Below are 27,488 nucleotides of genomic sequence, written 5' to 3'. Positions count from 1 at the left end.
GTCATAACACAAATCAGACATTTATGTTGAATAATTTACCGTGAATTTTACATTGAAGTCCTGAATTAAACGCATGAAAGCAAGAGAATGTATCCCAAAACCCAAAAAAGAATAAAACGAAAATATTATCTCAGCTCATTAAAATAATGTACATTGAAGTCCTGAATTAAACACATAAAAGCTAGAGACGGCAATATTATGGAATAGGAATAAAATAAAAATATCTCAGCTCATTAAAATAGAACAGGTGAATCCAAACCGAACAGGTAAAAGTAGACAAAAACGAAGAAATAATGACTGATATAAACCAAGTTTTATTAGGAAGGTATGCGTAATATACGATGATTAGGTATGTGGTCATTAGCTTATTTTGTTATTGCATAAAAATTACATCATTATGATCGACCCATCGTCGGCTCACTAGCACGGGTGTCCTCTCAGAATTGAGAAGGCCGTATTCTACCACGCTAACCAAGTGCCGATTAGCAGACTTCACACACCTTTGAAAACATTATGGAGAACTCTAAAGAATGCAGATTTCCTCACGACGTTTTTCTTCACCGTTAAAGCAAGTGATACCCACTTAATTGTATCCGAACCAGTGGTAGATGCATCCGACTATTCGTAAGCACTTGTAAAAGTTTATACGAATAAAAAAGATTTTCATTTCATTTTCATTTCATTTCATTTCAATTGCTTAGAATGCACATCATTCGGAAAAGTTAGAGCGTGCCCACGATTGAACTTCTGCCCTACCAACTAGGAAGCAGACGTCTCAACCATTAAGCTTTCACGCCTTTGTGTTTTTGCTATTTCATAAAAGTATAATAGTTAAATAAACTTACACCTCAGTCATGGCTTTACAAATCATTTTCATGCGACCCAAGGTCAGAGCGTGAGACCGAATGTTATCTCTCGTAGAAGTCGTAAGGTCATAGCACACTTAAACGACTCTGCTCCCACCCGGCAAAAAGAATAAAATTCAAATATGGGCTTTAAATATTGCTCTTTAGATATATTTTACATTGGCATCATAAATTAGCAGACAGCTCGCTGTCAGCGAGCTTACCGCCGTCAGACTGCTCGGTAGTTGACGCCTCGCAGGCCGCACGTTGTAGGCGAGCGGTCGGCGCGGTGCCCGCGCGCTTACTGCTAGCGGTCGGCGCGGTGCCCGCGCGCTTACCGCTAGCGGTCGCCGCGGGGCGCGGGGCCCGCGCGCTTTGCTAGCGTTCGCCGCGCCCGCCGTCGCGTCGCCCGCGCCGCTCAGTCGGTCAGTATCTACACCGAGTAAACCGCACGTTCGATCTCTTTCCAAGTGTTTTCGCAGATATTGAACGCATTCATTATGAACAAAGAAAAACTTATAGAAGAAGTTCGAAGATATCCCTGTCTGTACGATGCCAGTGACGCAAAATACGCAGATTCTGCCAAAAGGGATCAAACATGGAAATCTATTGCTAGAACGTTGTCTGCAACAGGTATGTATCTATCTACGTACAATCACACTAATATTATAAAGGCGAAAGTTTGTATGTGTGTGTGTGTGTGTGTGTGTGTGTGTGTGTGCGTGCGTGCGTGCGTGCGTGCGTGCGTGCGTGCGTGCGTGCGTGCGTGCGTGCGTGCGTGCGTGCGTGCGTGCGTGCGTGCGTGTGTGTGTGTGTTTGTTACTCCTTCACGCAAAAACTACTGGACGGATTTGGCTGAAATTCGGAATGGAGATAGATAATATCCTGGATTAGCACATAGGCTACTTTTTATCCCGGAAAACCAAAGAGTTCCCACGGGATTTCGAAAAACCTAAATCCACGCGGACGAAGTCGCGGGCATCAGCTAGTCTATACTATATTAAAAACGTATAGGAGGAAAATTGTATTTTTTAATAATTTTTTAGGGTTCCGTAGCCAAATGGCAAAAAACGGAACCCTTATAGATTCGTCATGTCTGTCTGTCTGTCTGTCCGTCCGTATGTCCAGCCACTTTTTTCCGAAACTATAAGAACGATACTGTTGTATGGTAAGTAGATGTATTCTGTGAACCGCATTAAGATTTTCACACAAAAATAGAAAAAAAAACAATAAATTTTGGGGGTCCCCATACATAGAACTGAAACTCAAATTTTTTTTCATCAAACCCATACGTGTGGCCCCTCCACACGTATGGGTGGTATGGTAAAAACCATGCCTCTCTTTCACACTAATCATCCTTCCTATTTGCATTGTTGAAATAAGGAAAGATGATTAGTGTAAAAGAGAGGCATAGTTTCTTTATCCTTTTGTTTCCTAGAAAAGATGAACTACTTTGCAAGACGGGCGTTCTGGGTAGTTCTGGCACGTGGTGCTAGTGAAGAGTTTCTGTTCTTTTCACAAATTATAAGTGTGACAAGCACAGTGATGTTTCTAGCATTCCAACGTACAAAAAACTAGCAGTTTAACTAGCAGCATGATAATCTTCAAAATTATTTTGAATTAAACTAATCTTTTGCACCTTGATATGAAAAAACGATTATAATACCAGAATTACGAAACAAAGAGTACCTCATTTAAATTGGCATTAAATCAGCAAGTTTTTCTTATACAGGGTCATTTTTCCGTAGTACATTTTTTTTCACAGTGCGCTTTTAAAGTGACACTTAATTTTTGGTAACGCTTTAAAAGTTTTGGAAAAAATTAATTGCTCTTGTAATTTGGTAGCCAGAGCTAAAGTACATGTTGAAATAATAATTTTTGTGGTACCTAGTCTATAAGATATTTATTTTTCATAAAACAAAATATATTTTTAAAATGAAGGGTAAAAGTTGCTCTAAGTTTTTTCCTCGTTATTGAATATTTTGATGCAGCCATGAAACTTGACCTTCAGGAGATTGAAAGTAAGATGAAAACAAGTCTCGAATATTAAAAGCATTTTCGGCACTGTTCATTTCGTTTTCTAGTATTGGTTGCAGGAAACCATTCTCGTTGTGATGTATTGGTTGCTGCATCTCATGTTGATCTAGATACTCTATTTCATAGTTTCGCATAATATTATGTAAAATACATGTCGCTAGTATCAATGTGTCAACGTGTATCGGGTTCACATTAATATTTTTGTTATAAATGCTAAATTTCTGGTACAATATTCCAAATGCATCCTCCACAACTTTGCGTGCTCGTGATAAACGTTCATTGAATATAGTTTGTGCCTCAGATAAGCCACGACAACGAGGGTATGGCCTCATTAAATTTTTCATCAGAGGAAACGCCTCATCTCCTATGAAAACATGTGGTATATTTCTGTTACTTCCAGGTAGTGGTTTATCGTTTGGAATATGTAATGAATTACTTTCAAGACGTCTCGCTAATTTCGAAGATGCAAATATTCCACCGTCACTATTTCTACCAAAAGCGCCTATATCAACTATTATAAATCTATATTTATCATCAACCACAGCCATTAGGACAACAGAAAAGTGCTTTTTATAGTTAAAATACAGCGAACCACTATTAGCAGGTGCTATGATGTTGACATGCTTCCCATCTATAGCGCCGATGCAATTTGGAAAATTCCATCTGTCTTGAAATCCTTGAGCTATACTTTTCCACCGCTCTTCAATTGGCGTTGGAATGAAAATTCCCATTAATTTGTTTATGATTGCATTACATACTTCTTGTATAATTGATCGGATTGTTGATTCGCCTAATCTAAAGCTTGAACTCAACGTCCTTGCTGAACTTCCCGTGATCATGTATCTGAAAAAAACTTCCTCTATTAATATTTCTTAGCAAAAATAAACACACCTTAGCACACAGACACCTCTTCACTTCGATTTTTTTCTTTTTCAGAATCAGAGTGCAAGAAAACATGGACAAACTTAAGAGAAAGCTATAGAAGGGCAGTTGTTAAGACACGCACAAAAAGTGGTCAGGCTGCTATCTCATCCAAAAAATGGCAATTTGAAGAAGAGATGTCTTTTTTGTTGCCGCATATGAAACAAAGAAAAACTATTTCATCGTTAACGGAAGATGATAGTGAAGTGGACGAAAATTTTGATGTTAACGAATTATTGTCAAATCACGATTCTCTCATGTCATCAAATGACTCAGAACTTAATGTCGCCAACCAACCAGAATCTGCTTCAACAAATACCTCAGCAAACTCTTCTTTGTTTCCAAACATCCCTAAAAGAAAGCGATTCAAAGGGACCCAAGAATGTACCTCGGCATCAGCTCAACTTTTACAATATTTACTCAAAGAAAAAGAGACAAATAAGGATGACGAGATTGACAAGTTTTTTTCGAGCATTGCAACAACAGTAAAAAAATTAAATCGTTACAGCCAATCTGTTCTGAAGTCTAGAATATTCAACATGGTGTCTGAATTTGAATTACAAGAAATTCAGGAACAAACTAATTTCTATGCTGGTTCTTCACGACACAATATTGAAAGTCCTTCGACTTCGGGTTATAACACCCACAATACAGGACCTTCGGGCTATAACACCCACCATGTAGGATCTTCGGATTATGACCTCCATAATGCAGGCCCCTCCGAATTTAATACCCGCAATGCAGAGCTTTCAGGCAATAATCCTCCAGTTTTAGAAGAACCGATATTGAACAGTGAATTGCCTAATGCTATACAGAAAAATGATTCCTAAGATTAACATGTGGTAGAATATGTTTCTTTACTAATTTAAAGTTAACATTGTAAGCTATAAGTAATGGAAATTAGAGACTGATTGTTACTATATATTTTTTTCAAATAAATATGTACAAAATTTACAAAAAAGTTTCTCTTTCACTTACCTCAACGTGACGGCAATTTTTTCTATTGGTGTTATTGCTTGTCTAAATTTCGTATTCTTCTTTGTTATGTCTTTTTCAATAAATGATAATATGTAATCAAATAAATACCGATTCATATGAAAGTAAATGTAGAATTTTTCTTCGTCATCTAATATGTGTCTCTGGATCTGCCAAAATTCTCCTTCTGCATGTCTTGCTTTCAGCATTTTATGCACCCAATATCTTCGTCTGTTATTTCTTGCGCTTCTCTCTTCATCCTCAAGTGCAATAGCAATAATTGCTAGTTCGCGCGTTGTGAATCGGGACATAGTAAAAAATACAAGTTGCTTCAATGGAAACCGATCGTGAACTGCGTCTATCGCGAAAGGCGAGAGCGGTCGGCGGGTGGACAGCTGGCTGTCTGCTAGCTGTCGCCGCGTCGACTGCTAGGGGCCAGCTAGCTGTCGCCGCGTGGACTGCGAGCAGTCGTCTTAGTTTAGGGCGGTGTTGGGTGGGAGCGGTGTTGGAGCAGAGTCGTTTAAATGTGCTATGACCTGTAGAATTACGTACACCGTCCGAGGCCGTGTCTTATCAATTATGTCGTATCAGATTCCTGCTGTTCACTTGCTTAATTGACTTGTTTGTGTTATTGTATTCACCAAAAATATGTTTATATGTTTTGGTTTCATTAAAAAGAAAAGTGTTGTCAATCAGAATAATCCCTAATCAAGATATATCAATGTTAAGCTGATACCACCGATAAAAGTATTAAAATTAGACAGTTGTTGCTTTATAGACTTAGAAACTTTATCCCTTTAAAAAGTAGGTAAGTACTCGAAAGTTTTTATAAGTGGTATGTCCTTGAAAAAATAATGATCAGCTACTTATCACTTTCAATTTAGCTATACTTTATTAAAACAAACCGTTATTACAGAATGTCCAAATTTCTAATGAAAGCTAAAATGTACTACAAAAGTTTTGAATGATTTTAATGGAACTTAAATATTTGAATAGAATGAACTTTGACGGATTTTGTTATGGGAAATGGTAAATGTCGATCACGTATTATTCCCAAAAGCCACCAAATAAAATGCCTTTGAGACAAAAATTGTCGGATTCTGTAATAGTATAAACATGGAACTAATTGCCGATCACAGATTAATCTCTAAAGCCACCAAATAAAATGCCTTCGAGACAAAAATTGTCGGATTTTATAAAGGCAAGCTTGGAGGTAATTGTCGATTACAGATTGATCTCCAAAGCCACCAAATAAAATGCCTTCGAGACAAAAATCGTCGGATTTTGTAATGGCAAACTTGGAGGTAATTACCGATCCAAAGCCACCAAATAAAATTCCTTCCGAGAAATGTTTAAATAATCTAGAAAAGGCGACGATAATGATAGAACTCTTGCAAACATTATTATTTTTACACTCCCCGTTCTACGTGATTTCCCGAATTTTTATCTAGTTTGGTTATTATTTGTGTTGACTTATCATTAACAAAACTACTTGACTCTATCACATTTTATATTTATGTACTTAATTATTGTCAACATTGTCGTTAGTTATTTTAATGTTGGTTGAAGATTCGTTCATGCGTCTATCGCACCCCATTTGTTTCTAATTTATTACTTTACGATAAACTACTTTGTTAAAAGCAATTTGCACACATAACTTTGTATGGCAATTACAATTTTATTTCAACTTTGCGGTCTACTCGTATATCAAATGTAATAACTCATCAATATGTTAATTTGAAATATTAATCGATTTGTTACGTGTATAAACATTAACTTGTTTTAATTCGTTCTCATCATAGTGAATATAATTTTGATTGATGGATATATTATTGTTATTTACTCCGTGTATTTACTTGAAGGAATTGTTATCTAATTAATTGCTAATATTTACTCAAAGATAGACTAGTATTGTTTCTAATAAGTACCATTGTATCAATTTCATGGGTTGCGTAAAATTACTTAGTTCTGAAAAAATTTGTTCTGTAATTCGTAACTACCAAATTGTGCAAACTATCACTAGGTACCATATTATGATAAGAAAATGCGAAAATGTGTTTGTTTGCTTGTTGGTTTTCCAATCACACAGCAACGGAGCAAAGGATCGGTGTGATATTTTTGCTTGGGTATATAGTTAAAGATCTGGAGAGAGACATATGCCGGACATGTCATACATTATCCCCGACTTTTTATCCCGGAAAATCAATGAGTTCTTACAGGATTTTTAAAAACCTAAATCCATACGAACGAACTCGCGGGCATTGTCTAGTAATTAATAACTCGAACAAATGTACCTACAGTAATAACAAACACTGTACCTAATGCAGATGAGATCACTGCTGGACGCGGTCCGGATTACTCATCCTAAAATCTAACTCCAGACCCTACCACTTGTGTCCGAGAACAATGTACGTCAAATATTATGTAACATTATAAATTACATCTTTGCCAAGGCGAGCTACCATGATTTCTAAAGCTTTTTACTAAAAATTGGTACGAATGTTGGGATTTGGGAACACCAATATTGACCGGACTATAATATACCCGTAGTATGAAATGACCTTTACTCAAAAAGGAATCTTAATTTGTAGTAATAAACTGTTATCAATTCAATTATCATTTTTGACTCTATTTTTAATTCCTAATTTTTCAAATTCTGTCTTTTTTCTTACCTTTACAGCAACTAATTAAAATCTGCGAATATTATTTTTCTTTCTTTATATATCACACTGGCCAATTCCTTCGATGTCTAGTTGGATTTAGAACTTTGGAAATCCTGTGGGAACTCTTTGATTTTCCGGGACAAACCCATGCAAAAAATCACGTTGATCCGTTGCGACGTGATTAAAGGGCAAACAAACAAACACGCTTTAGCATTTATAATACGGGTAGTGATATCATCCATATTAATCTCCTCTTCCTATTTTTGATAATTGATTGGCCAAGCGAGAAATTATTCAAATGCTTCACGTGATTTCCTCGCATATATAACCCGAAACTCACACTAATATTAGTTAGTGAATTATTCGATGAGTACGGCCATTATCGTAAACAGATACGCGTTTCCTCCTAGCTTGCTCAATGGGTTTCCATCTCGAGTGCTAACTGAGTCAGACTCGGTAACTCTTCAGCATTCGACCTCCCCGAAATAGAGTGAACGTGACCGTCTACCTCTGGTTCTTTTGGTCGTTTCAAATCGTCACTCATTCAATTGCCTGTTGGCCTTCGGCCAGGATATCACGGAATGCCGAAGTGTAGTCCACTTTTATAATGGAACTTAAGCCTACTGGATAAGAGTCGAAACTGCGTTGCTTATATTTATCCGAAACGGCGCTTGATCGCTTAATCTTAATCAATATAAAATGCTCGGACATATTTTCTGGCTATCGCGGTAAAAGCACTTGGACCTAACGACATATTTTTGCGCATCACTTTTTTGTTAGTAACTATTTAACCAAGATTTTGATATTTTTTCTGCAAACAATGCTTTCCATCCTTGTTCTATTTTCCTGTCTAGACTCTAGTTTATTAAATAATATTTCGTTCTTTCTGTTGAACATTCTTCCAATTACAGAAGGTTTTACCATTCAACAATTTGGTAGGTCTAGTAAGCATAGTATTTTATGCCTGTCACATTTCTAACTTAATCTAATGTTTGTTAGGCATTGACTTAATATTTTGCTATCCTAAGCGGTGGCCACTAAGTATGCTTGACTTTAAATATTGCTATCTATCAATCATCGCATCTATACAATGAACCAAAAGCTTAATTTGCTGTAATCCGCTGAAACAGGTCGAATCTGTATGGTGCAACATGCAGCATGCGAAATGCACCCCCCCCCCCACTGCTAAACATGCAGGAAGAAGCAGCCACCAGGCAAGCAATACGCACCCCCACACAAATCCCAAACACAATCAACGCACGTTTCGCCCCGACACCGGAGCATCCTCAGGAGATGTAGACCTTACCATGCACAATTGCTTTGCAATTGCGATTGTGTTTGGGATTTGTGTGGTGGTGTGTGGTGGTGGTGCGTATTGCTTGCCTGGTGGCTGCTTCTTCCTGCATATTTAGCAGTGGGAGGGCGGGTGGTGCATTTCGCACGCTGCATGTTGCACCATACTGATTCGACCTGTTTCAGCGGATGACAGCAAATTAAGCTTTTGGTTCATTGTATATCATGGACTTCCGCAAAGTAACGCCTGCTTCTATACAAAATCATCGCATCAACATTTCGCACTGAATATGTTACTCAACTCCAAATCAAATGGAAATATTTTGGAACATTTATTTCCGTGAGTGCATTCAGTTATACAATTACCAGCACCGAAATTAGTTTTACAAGAACCCTCCGCATGCTAGTCCGACTCGCACTGGGTCGGGTTTTTTCCTGTCACATCATTAACTTAATCGAATGTTTGTGTTTTGTTAGCCTTAGGGATGACTACTAAATACACTAAACTTTGAACATTGCTGTCTAGTGTTTATCAATCTTCGCATCAACATCTGCACTGAGCACGTTACTCAACTTTATACGCACATGCATGTGATATTTTGGACCATTTATTTCCTGCTATTGCTTAATCCGCGAGTGCAGTCAGTTGTACAATTACCAGCACCGAAATTAGTTTTACGAGTGGCGGCCCGGGCTATGACGCGCTCGCACACATCAAACGGCCACACTCATTGTTAATGTTTATTATTAGTTCCCATGAACCGTTTACGTTACTCGTTGTATGTAGGTCCATCGTTTTCGTAACCTTGGGATTTTGTTTCGTAAGCGTGATAATTACTCACGATTCTAGTTACAACTTAACCGCATGGATTTCGTTATTCTTCTCTGTTGTGTCCTCAGTCTATCTTTATTCGTACCCTTACTGACTCAACTCAAAATAACTTATTTATTTTTAACTAGCTTATGCTCGCGCGACTTCGTCCGCGAAGACTACACAAATTACAAACCCCTATTTGACCCCCTTAGGGGTTGAATTTTCAAAAATCCTATCTTAGCGAATGCCTACGTCATAATAGCTATCTGCATGCCAAATTTCAGCCCAATCCGTCCAGTAGTTTGAGCTGTGCATTGATAGATCAGTCAGTCAGTCAGTCACTTTTTCCTTTTATATATATTTTGATTTGATCTGTGTTCATCCATTTAAATAAAATACCTAACTGACTGATATATCACCGTACAGCTCAAACCACTGAATTTTACTTGTTTTTCTCTATAGAGACAAACTCAACAAAGCCGGAGTGGATCGGCTAGTCACTACCCTTAATATAATTAATGTGAAACTATGTTTGTTTGTTGGTCTGTCCTTCAATCACGCTGCAACGGTGTAGCGGATTCGCGTATTTTTTTGTATGGCTATGGTTCCGGTAAATCAAAGAGCTCCTACTGGATTAAAAAAACATAAATGCACGTGGATGAAGTCTCTTGAATCAGCGAATTGGTAATGAATCTGTTGGCTCTATCAACGGACAGTCTAAACGACTGAATTTATCAACCTTTAATATGAAAGATTACTCCAACGTAAGCAACCACTATGAAAATGTTTTGGGTAAATCCCGCGAGTTTAAGAGAATATAAGTAGCTTAAGTAAACATACCTAAACGACGCAAATTGTAGGCACGCTAGGAGCTACAATGTTAGAAATTATGTCAGGAACCAGAAACTATATGCCCCATGAATACCAGTGTTTGACTTACAATGCGTACAAGGATGTTTCATGTTTATCGGTGTCATCAGGTCATCGGATGCCGATGAAACAATGCGCTCACTCTACCGAAAGTCTACATTACGTTAATTATTCATGACGTGCGACCAAAAACTGTATCGAGAAATCGGAGCCGACCGGTCTCGCTGACCTATTCGTGTTCGACAAATCGATACAAATTTTTTAACTCATCCAATTCTTCTGCGTAGGGTTAGACTTAGGATGCATTTATTTTTATGGTACTTAACTAATAAGATCAGGAATTTTTCTAGCTATTGAAGCCTTAAACACATCATAAAGAATAACGGCAGCTATGCGCGACGTGTCCAATACAGATCCTAAAAGTTGTAGAAGAAAGATGTGTATAGGCATTTATAAAGAGTAAAGACGTTTGCACAATTCCAAACGCGTTAAAAAATCACGAACCATCGTATTCCGGTTCTAAAGTATGACGTGCTTTATACAATTTCTTCAGGCAAAAAGGTGTCGGTCGCACAATAAATTTCTGATGGTTACGCAACATCCTAGGGTAGAATGGAATTGCGAGTGTTGCTGAACTATTGCAACTCACAAAGAAAAGAACGGAGTTGCAGAATATGAAGCTGAGCTGCACCCTTCGCTACTCAGAGAGGCCTGAAAAAGAAGATAGAATTTCTTGTATGTACTGCAAATCGTACGCGTGGTTTCTGTATAACGTCTTGTGAACGTCTTTCCGTTCCGTCGCGCTTTGTCTCCAAATTTTGTTTATGTGGTCTAAACCCATAATTGACAAGTTGGCTACCAGTGTTACACAAAGTGATTACAATCTGACCTCCAAACCGGTTAAATGTAAACCAGTACCTTAGTTTTAGAATAATAACCAATTTATCGTCAGACGTTAGTGACGATAATCGACTTTCAATCCGACTGCCCCTTATCAATTCCTAAAATCTAGTTTCTGTTTAGATATTCGAGAATGTATTCATAGTCATTGTCTGTGTTATTTATCTGTTTTCTCCAATTATTAATTCCTTTTCAAACACGTTTTGCCTCTCATATGTTCCGTGAATTATTTTTTGTCGAATATATTAATGTTAAAATTTTATGTTTGCAAATATTGGTTAAGAGGTCGGTTATCGGTAAACGTCGCGATAGTGGCGACACTTCACACGGCTCAACAAACTCGATTCGACACCCTTATGAATAAAAGCACGAAAAACTTTATTGTTACATTGACACCAATATGTCATTCGAGAGTGTAGAGGGCCGAAAAAAAGGGAAAATGCACTGTGAGGCTAGAAAATCGGAACATGGTACTCCATTTACGGGCAGAGGAACAAGTTTTTAAAGACTGTCGAAGTCATCGAATAACGGTTACAATGAGACAAAAAAACTGCTCGGTGCCTCCATCCTGCGTAATTGGCGAAGGGCTTTCGGAATGCGGCCTGACGAAGATGACTCCCAAAAGGAAAGACGGACGACCTTAAAAGGAGTTGCAGATGCCTTACATTTAAATAGAATTTAAATTTTATGGCCACCATATCTTTTGTGGTGGTTTTATTGCCGTTTTTTATTCCTTTGTTTTTTGATCGAAATGTTCAATAATCCATTATGTGCCATAAATGGCCCAAAATTTGCTACGGGGCGATTTACGAGTAGTATTGAAGATACCATCTTCCACGTATTTTGTAAAGGTTTTTGTATCCATTGAGGATCGCTGTCTTTTAGCTGAAGGTAGGTAATTATGTTGAATAGTGAACTAGATATACTTAAATGTCACGACATTTGAATGTTCGTCACTTATGGTGGCGGGTAACGGTGCAGCAATCATACCTAACATTATCCCTACACTTTGAGGTAACGAGCCACATCAGCCCCATAACACAAGGAATGTGTGTTAAACTCATCAAACCACTTCTGAGAAGGGCTGGCTCTGTATTCTATAGAATGTTAGATAAAACCACGGAACACATAAAACGGTAAAGCGTTTCCTTGAAGCTTAAAGAGGTTTGATCTTCATAATGTTATTGCCACTCAAATATACCGAGTGCATTCCTAACTGTTGTTAAGCGTTACATATTTTGTATTTTGATTTATAATATATTAGAAACTTGAAATGTAATCATTAGAACGTCGTAAATCTGTATAAACGTAAAAATGTTAAATAACTACTAAAATCGATGAGTTACATATGTAAACAGAGAAGTAACTAGCTAGTTACATACATAGGGAACTATTTAAATTCCTTCTGAAGAAATATAGTTACTTCTTTTTATGCATATCCAATAAAATTATATTATGGTCATCGCGCAACACGAACTCGTTCTCAACCAGTCCTGTTCGCTATCCTCTCAAGATGCCCGATGTATGTTGGATCGCGAAAATGCGATTTTACAGAACTAACTTGGCCTGTACAGGTGAACGGGGACTCTTTTATGGTATCGTTGAAAAAACGACAGCTGGCCAACCCCATATTAGTGCAGTGGCAGCGAAAGGTGTCGTTAAGGCGCAAGCTGCCTTGCAACGAGACGAACAACTAAGCCTAATGAATTACACAGAACAGTAGTTAAGGGCACAAATTAATTTTCTTAACACACCGACTTTGTTCATTAGTCACCTCGCCCAACCTGTACGCTTTTGCAATAAAGCCTTCATAAGGCTAATACATCAACTGTGGCAAGTAATTAATTAAAATCGCATTAAAGTTTTTCCACAGCGGGAAAACATGGAAAAATTTATACCTATCTCCCGACCGGTTGTTGTAGGGCACATTCTCGTATCAATTGCGAATTGCGATGAATGCCGAGTAAAAGCTGTTAATAGACCAACTTTTATTGCGAATTCGATGACTAGGCGTATGACAGCCGCCGCCTTTTTCCTGTCGAGATCACTGACATGGAATTATACAAGTAGGTACGCTGGAAGTGCTGGAAACCGTGTGCCATACAAAATGTCAGTCATTTTTTATGCCGTTTCGCTGCGCTCCACTGAGTTTACCGGGAATTTCGACACGGTGTCAAATGTCTTCGTATTCACACTATGTTGACAATGTCTCATCAAGTCATCACTAACATTTGGTTCCGAATACGCCCACGTGACGCTCACTACTGCTATTAGCTCAAAAATGGCGAAAATCAAGTTGCTTAAAAAACTGGTTGGCAATTACAAATCCAGTGTAGAATATTGGTAGAGGTCAGTGGTCGAGATTGACGGTTGTAAGTAATCTCAATCACACACCATCGCTTCCTCGCCTCGCCTCACATCGCGCTGTCATGAACAGATAGAGAAACCAGTGAAATATTGCAATGCATCCATTATTCATTAATTAACCCACTATCGCTCGCCATAACGGACCATCCTCGGAAGCTAGTAGCTAGTCGTACGTTGCTAAATAACTGAGGATGATCGTTTCAAACGAGTTCCAGCGCAGATGCTTCTTACTACTCACATACCAGGCGTTTCGCTGTCATGAGTGAATATCTATTAGACATAGCAAGACCATTTTCGTAAAAAGATATTTATTTATGATTCTGCTGTACCATGTCCATACATGCTATATCCATATTCCATACTAATATATGTATTATAAATGAGAAAGTGTTTTGTTGTCTTGTTGTCACGGCCCATAAGTTTTTTGCGGCACCTAGTCCCTACATATTTAACTGATTTTGACGAAATTTGGTACAGAGATAGCTTTTAACCCGAAGACGTACATAGACTACATTTCTGTCGAAAGTTTCCACGAGATTTTCATAAAACAAATCTATGCGGATAAGTTGCGAGTATCATCTAGATATTTATAAAGTTGAAAATGCTCGTGTGGAGACTTTGTACCTACTTTTAGGAGGAGATAAACTGACAGTCAACCTTTCCTAAACTTTATTATCGCAGTTAGCATCACCCAAACCGAATGCAACCATGCGCCGTTTTATAACCACATACTTACAACAAATAAAATTAGATAAACGCTCCTTAATGAACTTTTGAAAGTAATAAAAATGATAATAACAGTGAAAGGATTATGCAATGATGAAAAGACTGCGATGCGAATGATTAATATTGTAGCCTAACCATCGATATTCTTCCGCGTTAGGTATTTGCGACATCAGGTATTTTCGAATGCAAATCATAACACTTCCGTACACACAGAAATGATTTCTGCATCAACTGCAGGAGTTGCGTAATCGTTGTAAATGCTTTGTAAATTGTAAATTACTTGATTTTAGATATATCCCTGCAGCGAGTAATCACCGTAATAAATTTTTATGAGCAAATAAATAATTTAGAGAAAAAGTTTCATAATTTTGATTCGTTGAAAAGTTGTCTACAATATTTCCAACGACTAGCCGTTTTGTCATTCTCGTATTTGAAGTGAAATCTTCTTAGACGTGTCGTGGGGCAATTCTGGGTGGGTAAAAAGTTAAAACTTCAAGGTTATAATAGTACTCGGAGTGCCGATAGTTGTAAAAACTAAAGTACTTGATGTTACAAGTAATTAATGGTTTTAATTTACAAATAATGATAAATTAAAATTTAATTTTAGATAAGTACTATATTCGAAAATCCATAAAAACCATAACAGTGATTTTATTCATAGTTTTAAGTTTTCATTTCTATCGGCATCAGTAGACTGTCAATATCAATTGTTACTTTCTTCCAAAGCTTCGAGACAGCTTTCTATTACGCGTACGGTCAAAATGACCAAGTTCAACGTTTGACGGCCTCGTCATTTATCGGCTGACCCGAACTTGTCACGGCTCGAAGGCTGTCTACTGACTTGGTTATCAATCAGTCGCATAGCCACAAAAATACATTCCAATTTATGACCTATCTTTATCCTCATAAAGCACAGAATTGTCTACATGTACAATAAAAATATTCTTCACTGAATGTAGAGCGCATGAAAACTGTTACATTTGAAACACATGGACTTTAGCAACATAACAATAACCTTGTTGACATCAGAAAAGAACTACATCACGTATACGCGATTTTAATCACAATATTTATAACCATCTACATCAATATTTCCTCATTAACGATTACCATAGGTATTTTTGGGTTATAAATGCCAATATTAATAGCTTATACAATAAAAAAACATCGTTACTTTATTATAGCTCACGAATAAATAATTCTAAATGTTCCTCCATGTAACCATTATATTTAACTGATTGCACAATATATTTCTTGGTCTTTAACTTATCTAGAGAGGTGATCGTTTTAGAAGGAATTCTGTGTTTCCTTAAAGAGATAAATATGTCAAAACACAAATACAATATTCCCTTATGCAGATAGAATAATAAATCTCGATTCGACCGCTGAAGTGTCCACCTGATTTACTCAATCACTCTTCCCGTATCATTTGAAGCCCGCATGTCAAGCCGTGACGCTTCTTCTTCAAAGCGAATTGAATAAGTGGTTATCGTAGATAATGAAGACAAATAATATGACAAGAATCCTATATCTAAATATACAAAAGGAAAAGGTGACTGACTGACTGATCTATCAACGTACAGCTCAAACTACTGGCTGAATCGAGATAAAATTTTGCATCCAGATAGCTTTTACGACGTAGACATTTGCTAAGAAAGGATTTTTGAAAATTCAACCACTAAGGTGGTAAAATAGGGGTTTGAAATTGATGTAGTCCATGCGGATGAAGTATATAGCATAAGCTAAATTCAAGAATGCTAAACATGAATATAAAATAAAAGACTGATATTATAACAGCTAAGAAGAAGTAAAACTTACAAATCTAGTTACTTAAATAAAACCTTTGGGAAATTCTGAACTACTACTGTACGAGGTAAAAACAAATATAAATCTCAAACAAATCGTGATTTTTCTGACGTTGACAAACAAGATCAAACAAATGGTACCTACGACTAGGAGCATTACTATAATTTACCTATTATTGAACGAGAGTGCGATAAAAAAGTTTGAATAAACAGGTGGTGCCAATAGAATAGATGTGTCTGCGGGGTTTTAAAATACGGAGCAGGTAGCATTTGATATTCAGTTAGAAATGTTTTGTCTATAGATGTTGAGCTGACGCGTTACAATAATTTACCTGTTATTAAACGAGAGTGCGATAAAAAAGCTTCAATAAACAGGTGGTGCCAATAGAATAGATGTGTCTGCGGAGTTTTCAATTACGGAGTAGGTAACATTTTGATATTCAGTTATATGTAAATGTTTTGTCTATACATTTAGAGCTGACGCATTACAATAATTTACCTGTTGTTGAACGAGAGTGCGATAAAAAAGCTTCAATAAACAGGTGGTGCCAATAGAATAGATGTGTCTACGGGGTTTTAAATTACAGCGTAGCATTTTGATGTTCAGTTATAAATGTTTTGTCTATAGATGTGGAGCTGACATCTTCTGCTATGTTATAAATGTGTCAGAAAGTCGGAAATGTTTAATCCAATTTGTATACTCTACAAATTTTATTTTTTTATCTTCGTGTGTTTTGACTTTGAATTAAGGTTTATAGTGAACTAGATGATGCCCGCGACTTCGTCCGCGTGGATTTAGGTTTTTAAAAATTCCGTGGGAACTCTTTAATTTTCCGGGATAAAAAGTAGCCTATGTTCTTCCCAGGAGTGTAAGCTAACTCTGTACCAAATTTCATCAAAATTGGTTGAACTTTTAGACCGTGAAAAGCTAGCAAACAGACAGACAGACAGATACACTTTCACATTACATATTAGTATGGATGTTACTGTACAGTACGCGGCAGAAAATATGTACATCGACCTTTAGGAGATAGCGGATTTGTAGAGCATTGTCTCTATCGTTAACACCGACAAAACCTCATATAGGTATGAGTGACAGAAACAGCGCTCTACAAAGCCGAAATGTCATTCTAAAGGCCGATGTAAATTATTTTCTGCCGCGTACCGTATATTATTTTTCACTGTATTTTATTAAACCGTTACTGTACTGCTTAGGTATACTGCCTATGGGTTGATCATGATGATGATGATGCTGATGAATCGATTAGGTAATTAGGTAATCGGTACACATTATATCAAATATATGCAAGGGATCATTACGTCGATCTCATTGTTTTGTGGCGCAAGTAATTGTTGTAGTAACTAACGTTTAGCGTTTAGTTTACATAACGCCCACACGGATCATGTTTCCAAAACAACCGTTCAATCAAATCGGTCTGCTCGTGTACATGTGTTTATTTATATCTTATCTGCGTCTGCAAAAAGTAGGTACAATGATCGATTACATGCGCAAATAAATGTTTTGATATCAGGACGATTGTGCTGGTCCCGTACCCGAAGGGTGTCAACGGGAGCCTTTTTTAGGGTTTCGTACCTTAAAAGGAAAAACGGAACCCTTATAGGATCACTTTGTAGTCTGTCTGTCTGTCTGTCTGTCCGTCTGTCTGTCAAGAAACCTACAGGGTACTTCCCGTCGACCTAGAATCATGAAATTTGGCTGGTAGGTACTTCTTATAGGCTATAGCTGACATTTGGGGAAAAATCTGAAAACCGTGAATTTAGGGTTAGATCACACAAATAAAATTAAATTGTGGTCATGAACTAATAATTAGTATTTTCAACTTTCGAAGTGAGATAACTATATCAAGTGGGGTGCTATATGAAAGGTCTTCACCTGTACATTCTAAAACAGATTTTTATTTATTTTTATGCAACATAATTTTTGAATTAACGTGCAAAATGTCGATAAAATACGACTGTAGAACGGAACCCTCATTGCGCGAGCCTGACTCGCACTTGGCCAGTTTTTTTTTAATACACAGGAAATGCCTGACGCATACCCCTCCGTCAGGGAAACGGAGGGGTTATGTGGGGCTTGCACCCACTAAAACCTATGTTCGTCCTTCAACAGACAGGCGTTTGCGCGGGTATCACTTGGCAGCATTGCTACCGCCAGGTTTTCCGTCATCAACTGGCAGGTGGGTCCCATCGCTAGCCTGGCTGCTATCAAATCTGTCTCGGAAGCACTCCCAGAACCCGGCGCGCTATCTCCTGAGCTGTTTATATTTCGGCTGACGAACGCCCCTTACTTACGCCCGTCAACCACAAGCCAGCAACTCATGGAGGCCGAAGGTCGTTGAGCGCCCCGGTGCGTCTGCTGCGAGAGGGATCCGAAGGTGTCAACGGGAGCCTTACGCTATGCCTGCGCTGTTCGTCCGTCTGTCTGTCAGCGGGCGTTATCTTATGAATCGTAATAGGTAGCTAGGTAAACATTGCACAGAGTGTTTATTTCTATTTCCGCTTTAACAACAAATAATAAAAATTTAATTCTTAAATTGGCCGCCATGCAAATTTAAGAAATATTCATAATTATAGATAGGTACACTATAAAATGGTTAAATCAGTTCTATGATAATGTAATAAAAAATAAACAGTTAATATCATATTAAAACACAAGTTGTAAATCGAAAAGTTATTTTCATTTGGTGGTAAATTCAGTTCGATTGTAAATACGATAGTCAAGCGACGGTAAACTCATACCGCTACTTTCGACAGCATTGTATCACAAAATCCGTCCATCTAAATAATTGTAGCGACACAACAATATCAGCAAATATACCTGTCATCTATTGTCGCATAAATTGGCACGTCCGAGCACAACAATTGATCTACATACGCGGTACATCCACACCGCAGTCGGACGGAAATTATACATGCGTTTACATGGACCGCATTGTGTCCTCTGGGCCGTGTGCATCTAACTGTACTGAGAGTAGGGGTGTCCACTTCAAAAAATCTAAGTATAATCATCATCACGATCAATCAATTCAAGGGGCGGACCAACAAATTCCTAAAAATGATCCTTAATATTATTATGATCGCATCGATTTCATCAATTTTGATTTGTACCTAGTTATTATCTAGTTTAGTTCAGTATTATAAGAGGAATGTGCAACATCCATAGAAACTCAAGAGAGTTTCTGGCATGTCAAGCGGAAAATTGTATAATTTGTAAATTTATAAAAAAATAAAAAAGCCCGGCTACGCATCGGCGGTCCCTCTGGTGCTGCAAATGTTCATGGGTGGCGGTAATCACTCAACATCAGGTGACCCCCCCATCTAGTTTGCTCGCTATCTTTATTTAAAAAAAACCATCGCCGCCGGTTCAAACCTTCTCAAGAGACTACAGAGCACAGGTTTCTTGAGAAGGGTCTCATTCTGACCCTTCTCAAGAGACCTGTGCTCTGTAGTCTCTTGGGAAGGGTCAGAATGAGAAGGGGTATTATACCTGAACATAATGAAATAAGAAGGAAAAATCTTCATTCGTCGCAAATAAAAAGTTTTGCACGATTGGCCCTGAAGTGTAATGTTTCCAGGGTTCATGAATGTATCTAAGTTTCTGTATTCCACCGTGACTTCTAGATTTTTTTTGGAAAAATTCAATATGGCTCCATTTTCAAATCCAAAAAACAATTGTCAATTATTTTGACTTAATAATTGTGGAAAAGAGGTTGATAAATTTGGAATCCACGGACTCTCTTGCCAAAGGAGCTCCGGTAGGCTGTTTAGGCATGGCTCTCTTAACGATACAATTAAAAGAGCTCTTGCCACCATAAATATTCCTGCGCTCATTGAGCCGGCAGGGATTAGTCGGGATGATGGCAAGAGACCTGATGGATTGACGCTGGTTCCCTGGGAACGGGGACGGGCGCTAATGTGGGACGCAACTTGCGTTGACACATTGGCCCCGTGTCATATCAGGAAGACAGCATCAAGACCGGGAGCCGCAGCAGAAACAGCTGAAAACGGCAAGCGGCGCAAGTATGCCTCTCTTATAGAGAGTTACATTTTTGTGCCGTTTGCCGTGGAGACCCTGGGGCCATGGAGTCTTAGTGCTAAAAATTTTTTACGAGACATTTCACCGCGATTAATAGCCTCAACTGGTGACAGAAGGGCTGGCTCATTTTTTGCGCAGCGGATCAGCCTGGCTGTCCAGCGCGGAAATGCAGCCAGTATTCTTGGCACCATTCCACGCGTTCATGATTTATATAGTAATTAGATAAGGCTAGCTTTAAGACTTAATCTTGGATGAAATACTATCTCTTTGGACTTAATTGTACACCAGACCTGATGCAGGGCAAATCGCAGTCGGGTTTTTTTGAATACTTAATTTTTTCGATAAGCTCTGAAAATCATTTGCTGAGGTGTTTTTTACGCACTATTTTTTTGACATTTCTAGCAAAAGGAAAATGTGTTGATGTAAAAATAAAAGAATCAAAACCTGATCTTTTTTGTAACATTTCTAGCTTCTTAAGTTTTATAATTCTTTTTAAAGTAGTTAGTAAATCGTATAGTCGTAATTTTATCACAATGGTAAATACTACATGATCTAAAATAATTACAGGAATATTATATTACTTTGTTGGCTAAAGTAAGCTTTTATTAAAACGTTCCAGAATTAAAGTGTCGGCCCTACAAAGGCGAGGGTAGGTAGTTCACCCCATCATATTCGAACTCAACGGCATAATTTCCCAATATCAAGGGTTACCGCCCTTTGCGAAGGCAATAGCGTGACAATTTATTGGCTATTCTTGCACAATGCCCGGGAAAATTTATTACGTGATAACGCGCGTGTCTTATCCCGTTTCATTTCGACGGGATTTGGTGTGAATCCCGGCGTCCACAAATGTCATTATACTTTTAGATAATCGTAAATAATCCACGAGGAAGCTGACTGGATTCGAGTGTTACGAGTTACGACTCGTTTATTTGAAACAGAAATTTATTTTTGTCGGGCTGTTGTGATCCATGTAATAAATGTCATGACGGCTTTCCATGCACTAGGTTAGTAGTGTTTTTAGTTTTAAAAATCTTTTTAACCGACTTTTTAAGTAAATAATCGGGTTATGTAGGATTTTTACGTACTGAAATCTTACATATACTAAGGGAGGAAAATATCACAATAGGTTCACGTGCTCTATTTACTTGATGGGGTAACTTCGTAGTTCGTACTCGGTAGCATCACACAAAGACACGTGCCGAGCACGCGGGCGGTCGAAGCCATGTCGCATGTCTGATGTGTTTATCGAGCGTCCTCTACATGGTAATTTTCATGCCATTATATAATCTACTAGCTGATGCCCGCGACTTCGTCCGAGTGGGATTAGGTTTTAAAAAATCCCATGGAAACTTTCATTTTCCGGGATAAAAGGTCTTTATCTATACCCATGCAAAAAATCACGTCAATCCGTTGCACCGTTGCGACGAGATTGAAGGACAAACCACCAAACAAACACTTTCGCATTGATAATATGAAGTAGGGATATTGTATAAATGTGGTAATTTTTTCTACGTAAAATTTTTGAGCGGAAAAGTGAAAAAGTCCAAACTGTTTCCATTGAACGAGAGTATTCGCAACGAGGCAGGTCAAACTGTTCATTAATTTCGGCATCACTATTGTTGCAGCTCGCAAACCGTGATTGTTTTGTGCAACCATTGTTGTAAAAAAAGTGTTCAGCTGATCGCACATTATAGCGCGTGCTGCTCGCGGTAAGAGCCTAATGAGAACATATTGATTGCTTGAAATTACCATTCCCGGGACGCAAGCTACTCGTATACCTGGAGGTACCAAAAATCAAAATCGGTTAAACCTATCTCAAGAAGATTTCCCCCTCGAAAAAAAAGGCTGACAGACACAAGCTTTCGGATTTATTTATTTAGTATGGAAGTATGGATTGCTAATGCCTTTTTTGTTACATACACTTTTTTATTTGTGACTGAGACTGACAGACACATAACCCGATTGGGTATCTCAAGAAGATTTCCCCCTCGAAAAAAAAGGCTGACAGACAAGCTTTCGGATTTATTTATTTAGTATGGAATTATGGATTGCTAATGCCTTCTTTGTTACACACACTTTTTTATTTGTGACTCAGACTGACAGACACATAACCCGATTGGGTATCTCAAGAAGATTTCCCCCTCGAAAAAAAAGGCTGACAGACACAAGCTTTTGGATTTATTTATTTAGTATGGAATTATGGATTGCTAATGCCTTTTTTTGTTACACACACTTTTTTATTTGTCACAGACCTCGCGCGGCTCTTACGGTTTATACGGTGAGTGCTAAAATGTTGCGATTACATAGTTTAAATCTAAGCTTACTTTATGAGAAGCCAAAATTAATTTATTTTTCAGTAGGTTGTATAAATGCATACGACATGCAAATGACTTCATCTAAATTTCTTTCGTGAATTCAAATTTCGAATGGAGAATGTTATAAGTAATTATCATCGCATGCGGCCCGACTGTATGTGCGATCAGCATGAAAGAGTAAAAAATCTGCACTCCGAAATAGCACAATGCACCGCGCCTGCGCCCATTGTTCGCCTTTGTGATAGCGCAAGGGTGGATATTAAAATGCTCCCTTAATGTACGCCCTTCGGCCAACCATGAGGAATATAATATTATCTCGCATCGTTTCTCGCGACCGAGTTTTTGATCATTTGTTCGCACTTTACTATAGATACGATTTTTATAGATACGATTTTCAAAAGTAGAGAAGTAGAGTAAAGCCATAGAGCTGAGTATGAAGAAGCTATGTATTGGTTGATGAGATATAATGTACTTACTTTAATTCAATAGTTGATATTCCCCGAATCCAAGTAAGTTGGCATACCACCTACAATCAATGCTATTAGTTTTGCCTATTTTTAATGTAAAGGTAGCTAGGATACCTACTAATTTAAGCTCTACCGTTTACCTACCTAGTTTATCTTTATGATTGGATCACGTTTCTTCTAATAATACTTAATCACTATTAAATGCGCAGTTCAATCATGCCGTGAAAAATTGCTTAAGTATCTTTGAATATCTCAGTCCGTATAGGATAGATTGCACATAATAATATCTACTGATTTCTGAGAAGGCGCAGCGTTTCCTAAGACCTAATAGATGCCTTTGCAAAGAAACAACCTGCATTAGGTTAATTTAAGCTTATAAAAAACTTATTCAAATTAAATCCGTTTTGTACTTTTGCAGCACATTCAAATAGACAGACTGATTTACTTATAAAACAATTTTTTCTGTCGTGAATGATGAAATGAAATAAAATTCAATTTTGATCAAACTTTCATTGGCAGCTTTTACCTAAGCAGCAGTATCGTTTTAAAGTTAAAAAGATGTGTTGGTTTAGTGTAGTTTGTATGATACAAATACATGAACGATTTGATTCGATCTATATGTATAATGCATTCAATATAAATTGGCGTGTTTCCACTTGAGACCGTCATTGAATTTACCCGCCACGACTTAATCATATTGTTATTGCTAATGACGGTCTCAAGTGGAAACACGCCAGTTTATTTTGAATGCACTATACTATTAGTAGGATTTTAGGGACATTTCCCATCAATTTTTAACTGACATAGGTACGCGTGTCGAATTGTATTATTACAATTTTACAAATGGTTCCCAGTCCCCTTTAATCTGTTACATTCGCCACAGATAAACTATTTTGCAACTGTCATCTGGTTAATCTTTTAACGGATGGCGTGCAGTTTTTGGGACAAAGAAAACAACGCCTACTCCCTCTTTTAAGCCTGATGTATGAGTAGCTTTAAAATAAATCGTGCATTGTTTTCAAGGAGATGGTTGGTAGAAATCTGTAGCTGATTATATCTGCAATCAGATAAATAATGAAAAGAAGAAATTGAACTGATTCTGATTAGGTAGTAATTAGTATAGCTCTTCAATTCTTTTTTGTCTAAAACGATTAGATAGAAGTGATAACTAAATAAGAAGTAGGTAGCGCCTTCAAATATTTTTCATAGACTTTCGATGCGACCGCGAAATGTTATCCCCTCATAAAAAATATATTTAAAAAATCGACTTCCAAAACCACTACAAAATAAAAAATAACTTTTGCTTCTACACGTAACACGTGTAGGTATGTATGTTGAAGTCGGGCGAGCTTTACGCTTTGATTTTTAGTTTCTTTTATGCTCGCCCGACTTCATACATACATATCTGCACGTGTAGAAACAAAAGTTATTTTTTACTTTGTAGTGGTTTCCGAAGTCAGTTTTTTAAATATTTATTTTTATTTTAAGCTTTTTAGAGTAATTCGTCATCGCTTGGTAGGTACCTAAAATATCGATTCACCAGCAAAACTTTCCAAATATACACAGCAGGAGTTCAGTACCTTGCAGCATCAGGATTGAAGAGTTGGGACTTAGAATTCAATAAAAAATATGAAATGAATATGAATTGAATGAAAAAAAAATGTTAGTGAAATTTTCTATACATTAAGGCGCAATAATATTCACTCTACCGAACACAAAAACCATCATCCCATCATAACATATTTATCACAAAATTATACAAGAGTACCTACGTAATACCTTTGGACGTAACATTTGGCGCATCGGCCCCTGGTCCCTCTCGCAGGGGACACAGTTGGTCGCACACCCTCCGTCTGTTAGCTAGCACTGGAATGTACGTTCAGTCCCTAGGCGCTACAGTTTAATATCTTTGTATAAGGATTAAGTAACGAGAGCATGGCGTGTTATACCTACGTATTCCGTAAGTATTCCTCAAGGTAGGCATTTTTACGTATTTTTAACCGACTTCAAAAAAAGGAGGAGGTTCTCAATTCGTCGGAATCTTTTTTTTTTTTTTTTTTTTTTTTATTGTATGTTCCCCGATTACTCAAAAACGCCTGGACCGATTTTGAAAATTCTTTTTTTGTTTAAAAGGGTATACTTCAAAGTTGGTCCCATTTCAATTTGGTGAAGATATGATGAACGTCTTCGAAGATAGATACTGGAACTCCTCAACGGATAAGAGTAAATTGTTCGCGATCAGTGTAATAGCTTAGTAAACAGTAGATTTTTAACCAGTCATAGCATAATTCCATGGGGCCACTAAAAATTGTGAAATAAAAAATTTTTACAAAAAAAATAAAAACCGACTTCGTTACATAAACACTAAAAATTGAAAAATAATTTAATTTATTACCGAATATATTATGTATACAAGAGTTAATATAGTTCCATAATAATGTTTTTTGGGGTCGGTGCCAATGAGGTGCCATTGTGGAGTCCCATAAAAATATGAAGTCCAGACGATTCGCGCAGCTAAAGCTAATTGGCACCGGCACCAAAAAGTATTATTATGGAACTATATTAACTCTTGTATACATAATATATTCGGTAATAAATTAAATTATTTTTCAATTTTTAGTGTTTATGTAACGAAGTCGGTTTTTATTTTTTTTGTAATTCATCTCAAGTTTTTGAAAAGATTTATTTGGTAAAAAGGAAAATTCCGAAATAGATTTATCCCGAATATGAAACAGATTTGATGCTTTCACAAATTAAAAACTGTTAGTGAAAAATAGCTGGTGTGGAAACAGATGAAGAATAAGAACTTGATAAAAGGACATAAAAGGCAGAAATAGAGAAACATTGTAAAAAAGGTTCAGACCCTCAATTCATGTATTTCTTCACTTATTACTAGACGCGATTTTTTCTTTCCACGCCCCATACATACTGTGAAATCAACTCCCATCGGTGGTGTTGTGTTTACAACATGGGGTTATTCAAAAGGCGGACCAACAAATTCCTGAAAGGCTGGCAACGCATAGGCAGTTCTTCTGGTGCTGCAAATGTTCATGGTCGGCGGTAATCACTTAACATCAGGTGACCCACCTGCTCGTTCGTTTGCTCGGTATCTCTATTAAAAATAATAGGATTTTTAAAAGTCCCATAACCTATGTCCGTGTCCGAGATGCAAACTATCACTCAACCCGTTTAAATAAGTTTAAGTTTAAACGAATGGGCCGTTAAAAGGTAACAGACAGACAGACACACTTTTTTTTTTGTTTCTTCTTCTGGCTTTACACAGATTAGCTAGACACACTTTTACATTTTTATCATATTAGTATGAATTGAACTGCAAATTCAGTAGTAGTTACAAAATAAAGCCAGTTCACTCCGTTCATTTAACTTAGTACCTTCTAAACAGCCTATGTGCCCACAATGCGTGACTGCACATGTTGATACATCACCTGTTGTCTTTGTTCCCACGGAAGAGTGACTTTTAAAATTACGAGGTACTCGAACCATATGGTAATTTGGATGTGGCAATACCAAATATGTTTTTTAAAAAAATACGCTACGTGAAAAGGTAAAATATAGATAAAGAAATTGTAACTCAACAGTCTAATATTAATGATTTAGTAACACAGCCAATTATTATTATTCATCTATACTAATATTATAAATGCGAATGTGTGTCTGTCTGTCTGTCTGCTAGTTTTCACGACCAACCCGTTCAACCGATTTGACGAAATTTGGTACAGAGATAGCTTACATCCCGGAGAAGGACATAGGCTACCCCGGCTTATTTATCCCGGAAAATTAAAGAGTTCCCACGGGATTTTTTAAAAACCTAAATCCACACGTACGAAGTCGCGGGCATCAGCTAGTACACAATATATTTAAGTATGTTAGAAAATAAATGATGGTATTCATGTCCCCATAGAAAATAACAAACATATATTATATAGAAAATGATACAATTTATTAGTCCTATTTTAATTAATACTTACGTGTTTCTTCAGTTAAAAGAAAATAAACGTGTAGTATCTCTAATAATATATTATGTGGGTACTTAAATAATATTTAGAATATACAATCATTTTATTTTATATATACAGTAAAATCGTACCAATAATATACACAATAACTTATTCCATTAAGATAAATAGCAATAAATCTCGTATCATTGTATGTAAAAAGTTGTCCTACATAAAGAAGTGATATAAGTTATGTCATAATAAAAGCTCGTATCTATATTAAGTTTTGTCGTAATAACAGAGCTCCAGTTATTAACAAAAGCGATTACTAAGTTCTAACCTCCACAACCCATTAAAAAGTTAACTGTTACGTTGATTGTATTCACATTGCGATCTAAGGCAGTTGTCCTACCGCCGACGATTAGCGAGGTACGAGTTGAGCTGAAAATTCAGCTATTAATTTATTTATCTCTT

General features: G+C 37.2%; 2 protein-coding genes and 1 long non-coding RNA gene across 14 annotated transcripts in view; 2 read left to right on the top strand and 1 right to left on the bottom strand.

Moving 5' to 3' along the window:
- LOC117996232 (rho GTPase-activating protein 23-like) overlaps positions 1 to 27,488 on the top strand; it is a 456,689-nt gene that overhangs the window by 215,494 nt on the left and 213,707 nt on the right. The gene's annotated exons all lie outside the window — the stretch shown is intronic.
- On the top strand, positions 932 to 4,788 carry LOC117996240 (uncharacterized). Its single transcript, XM_034984283.2, has 2 exons — positions 932 to 1,478; positions 3,819 to 4,788. The coding sequence occupies exons 1-2, from the start codon at positions 1,346 to 1,348 to the stop codon at positions 4,631 to 4,633; spliced, it is 948 nt and encodes a 315-aa protein (XP_034840174.1). The 5' UTR covers positions 932 to 1,345; the 3' UTR covers positions 4,634 to 4,788.
- Positions 1,496 to 4,921, bottom strand: LOC117996238 (uncharacterized). Its single transcript, XR_011238543.1, has 2 exons — positions 4,782 to 4,921; positions 1,496 to 3,725 (listed from the first exon to the last, which is right to left on the bottom strand). It is a non-coding gene; the product is annotated as an uncharacterized lncRNA (long non-coding RNA).

The sequence above is a fragment of the Maniola hyperantus genome, chromosome 3 (assembly GCF_902806685.2).
Source record: "Maniola hyperantus chromosome 3, iAphHyp1.2, whole genome shotgun sequence".
NCBI lineage: Eukaryota > Metazoa > Arthropoda > Insecta > Lepidoptera > Nymphalidae > Maniola > Maniola hyperantus.
Note: the sequence above shows the minus strand (reverse complement) of the source record. Positions and strands in the feature narration are given on the sequence as shown.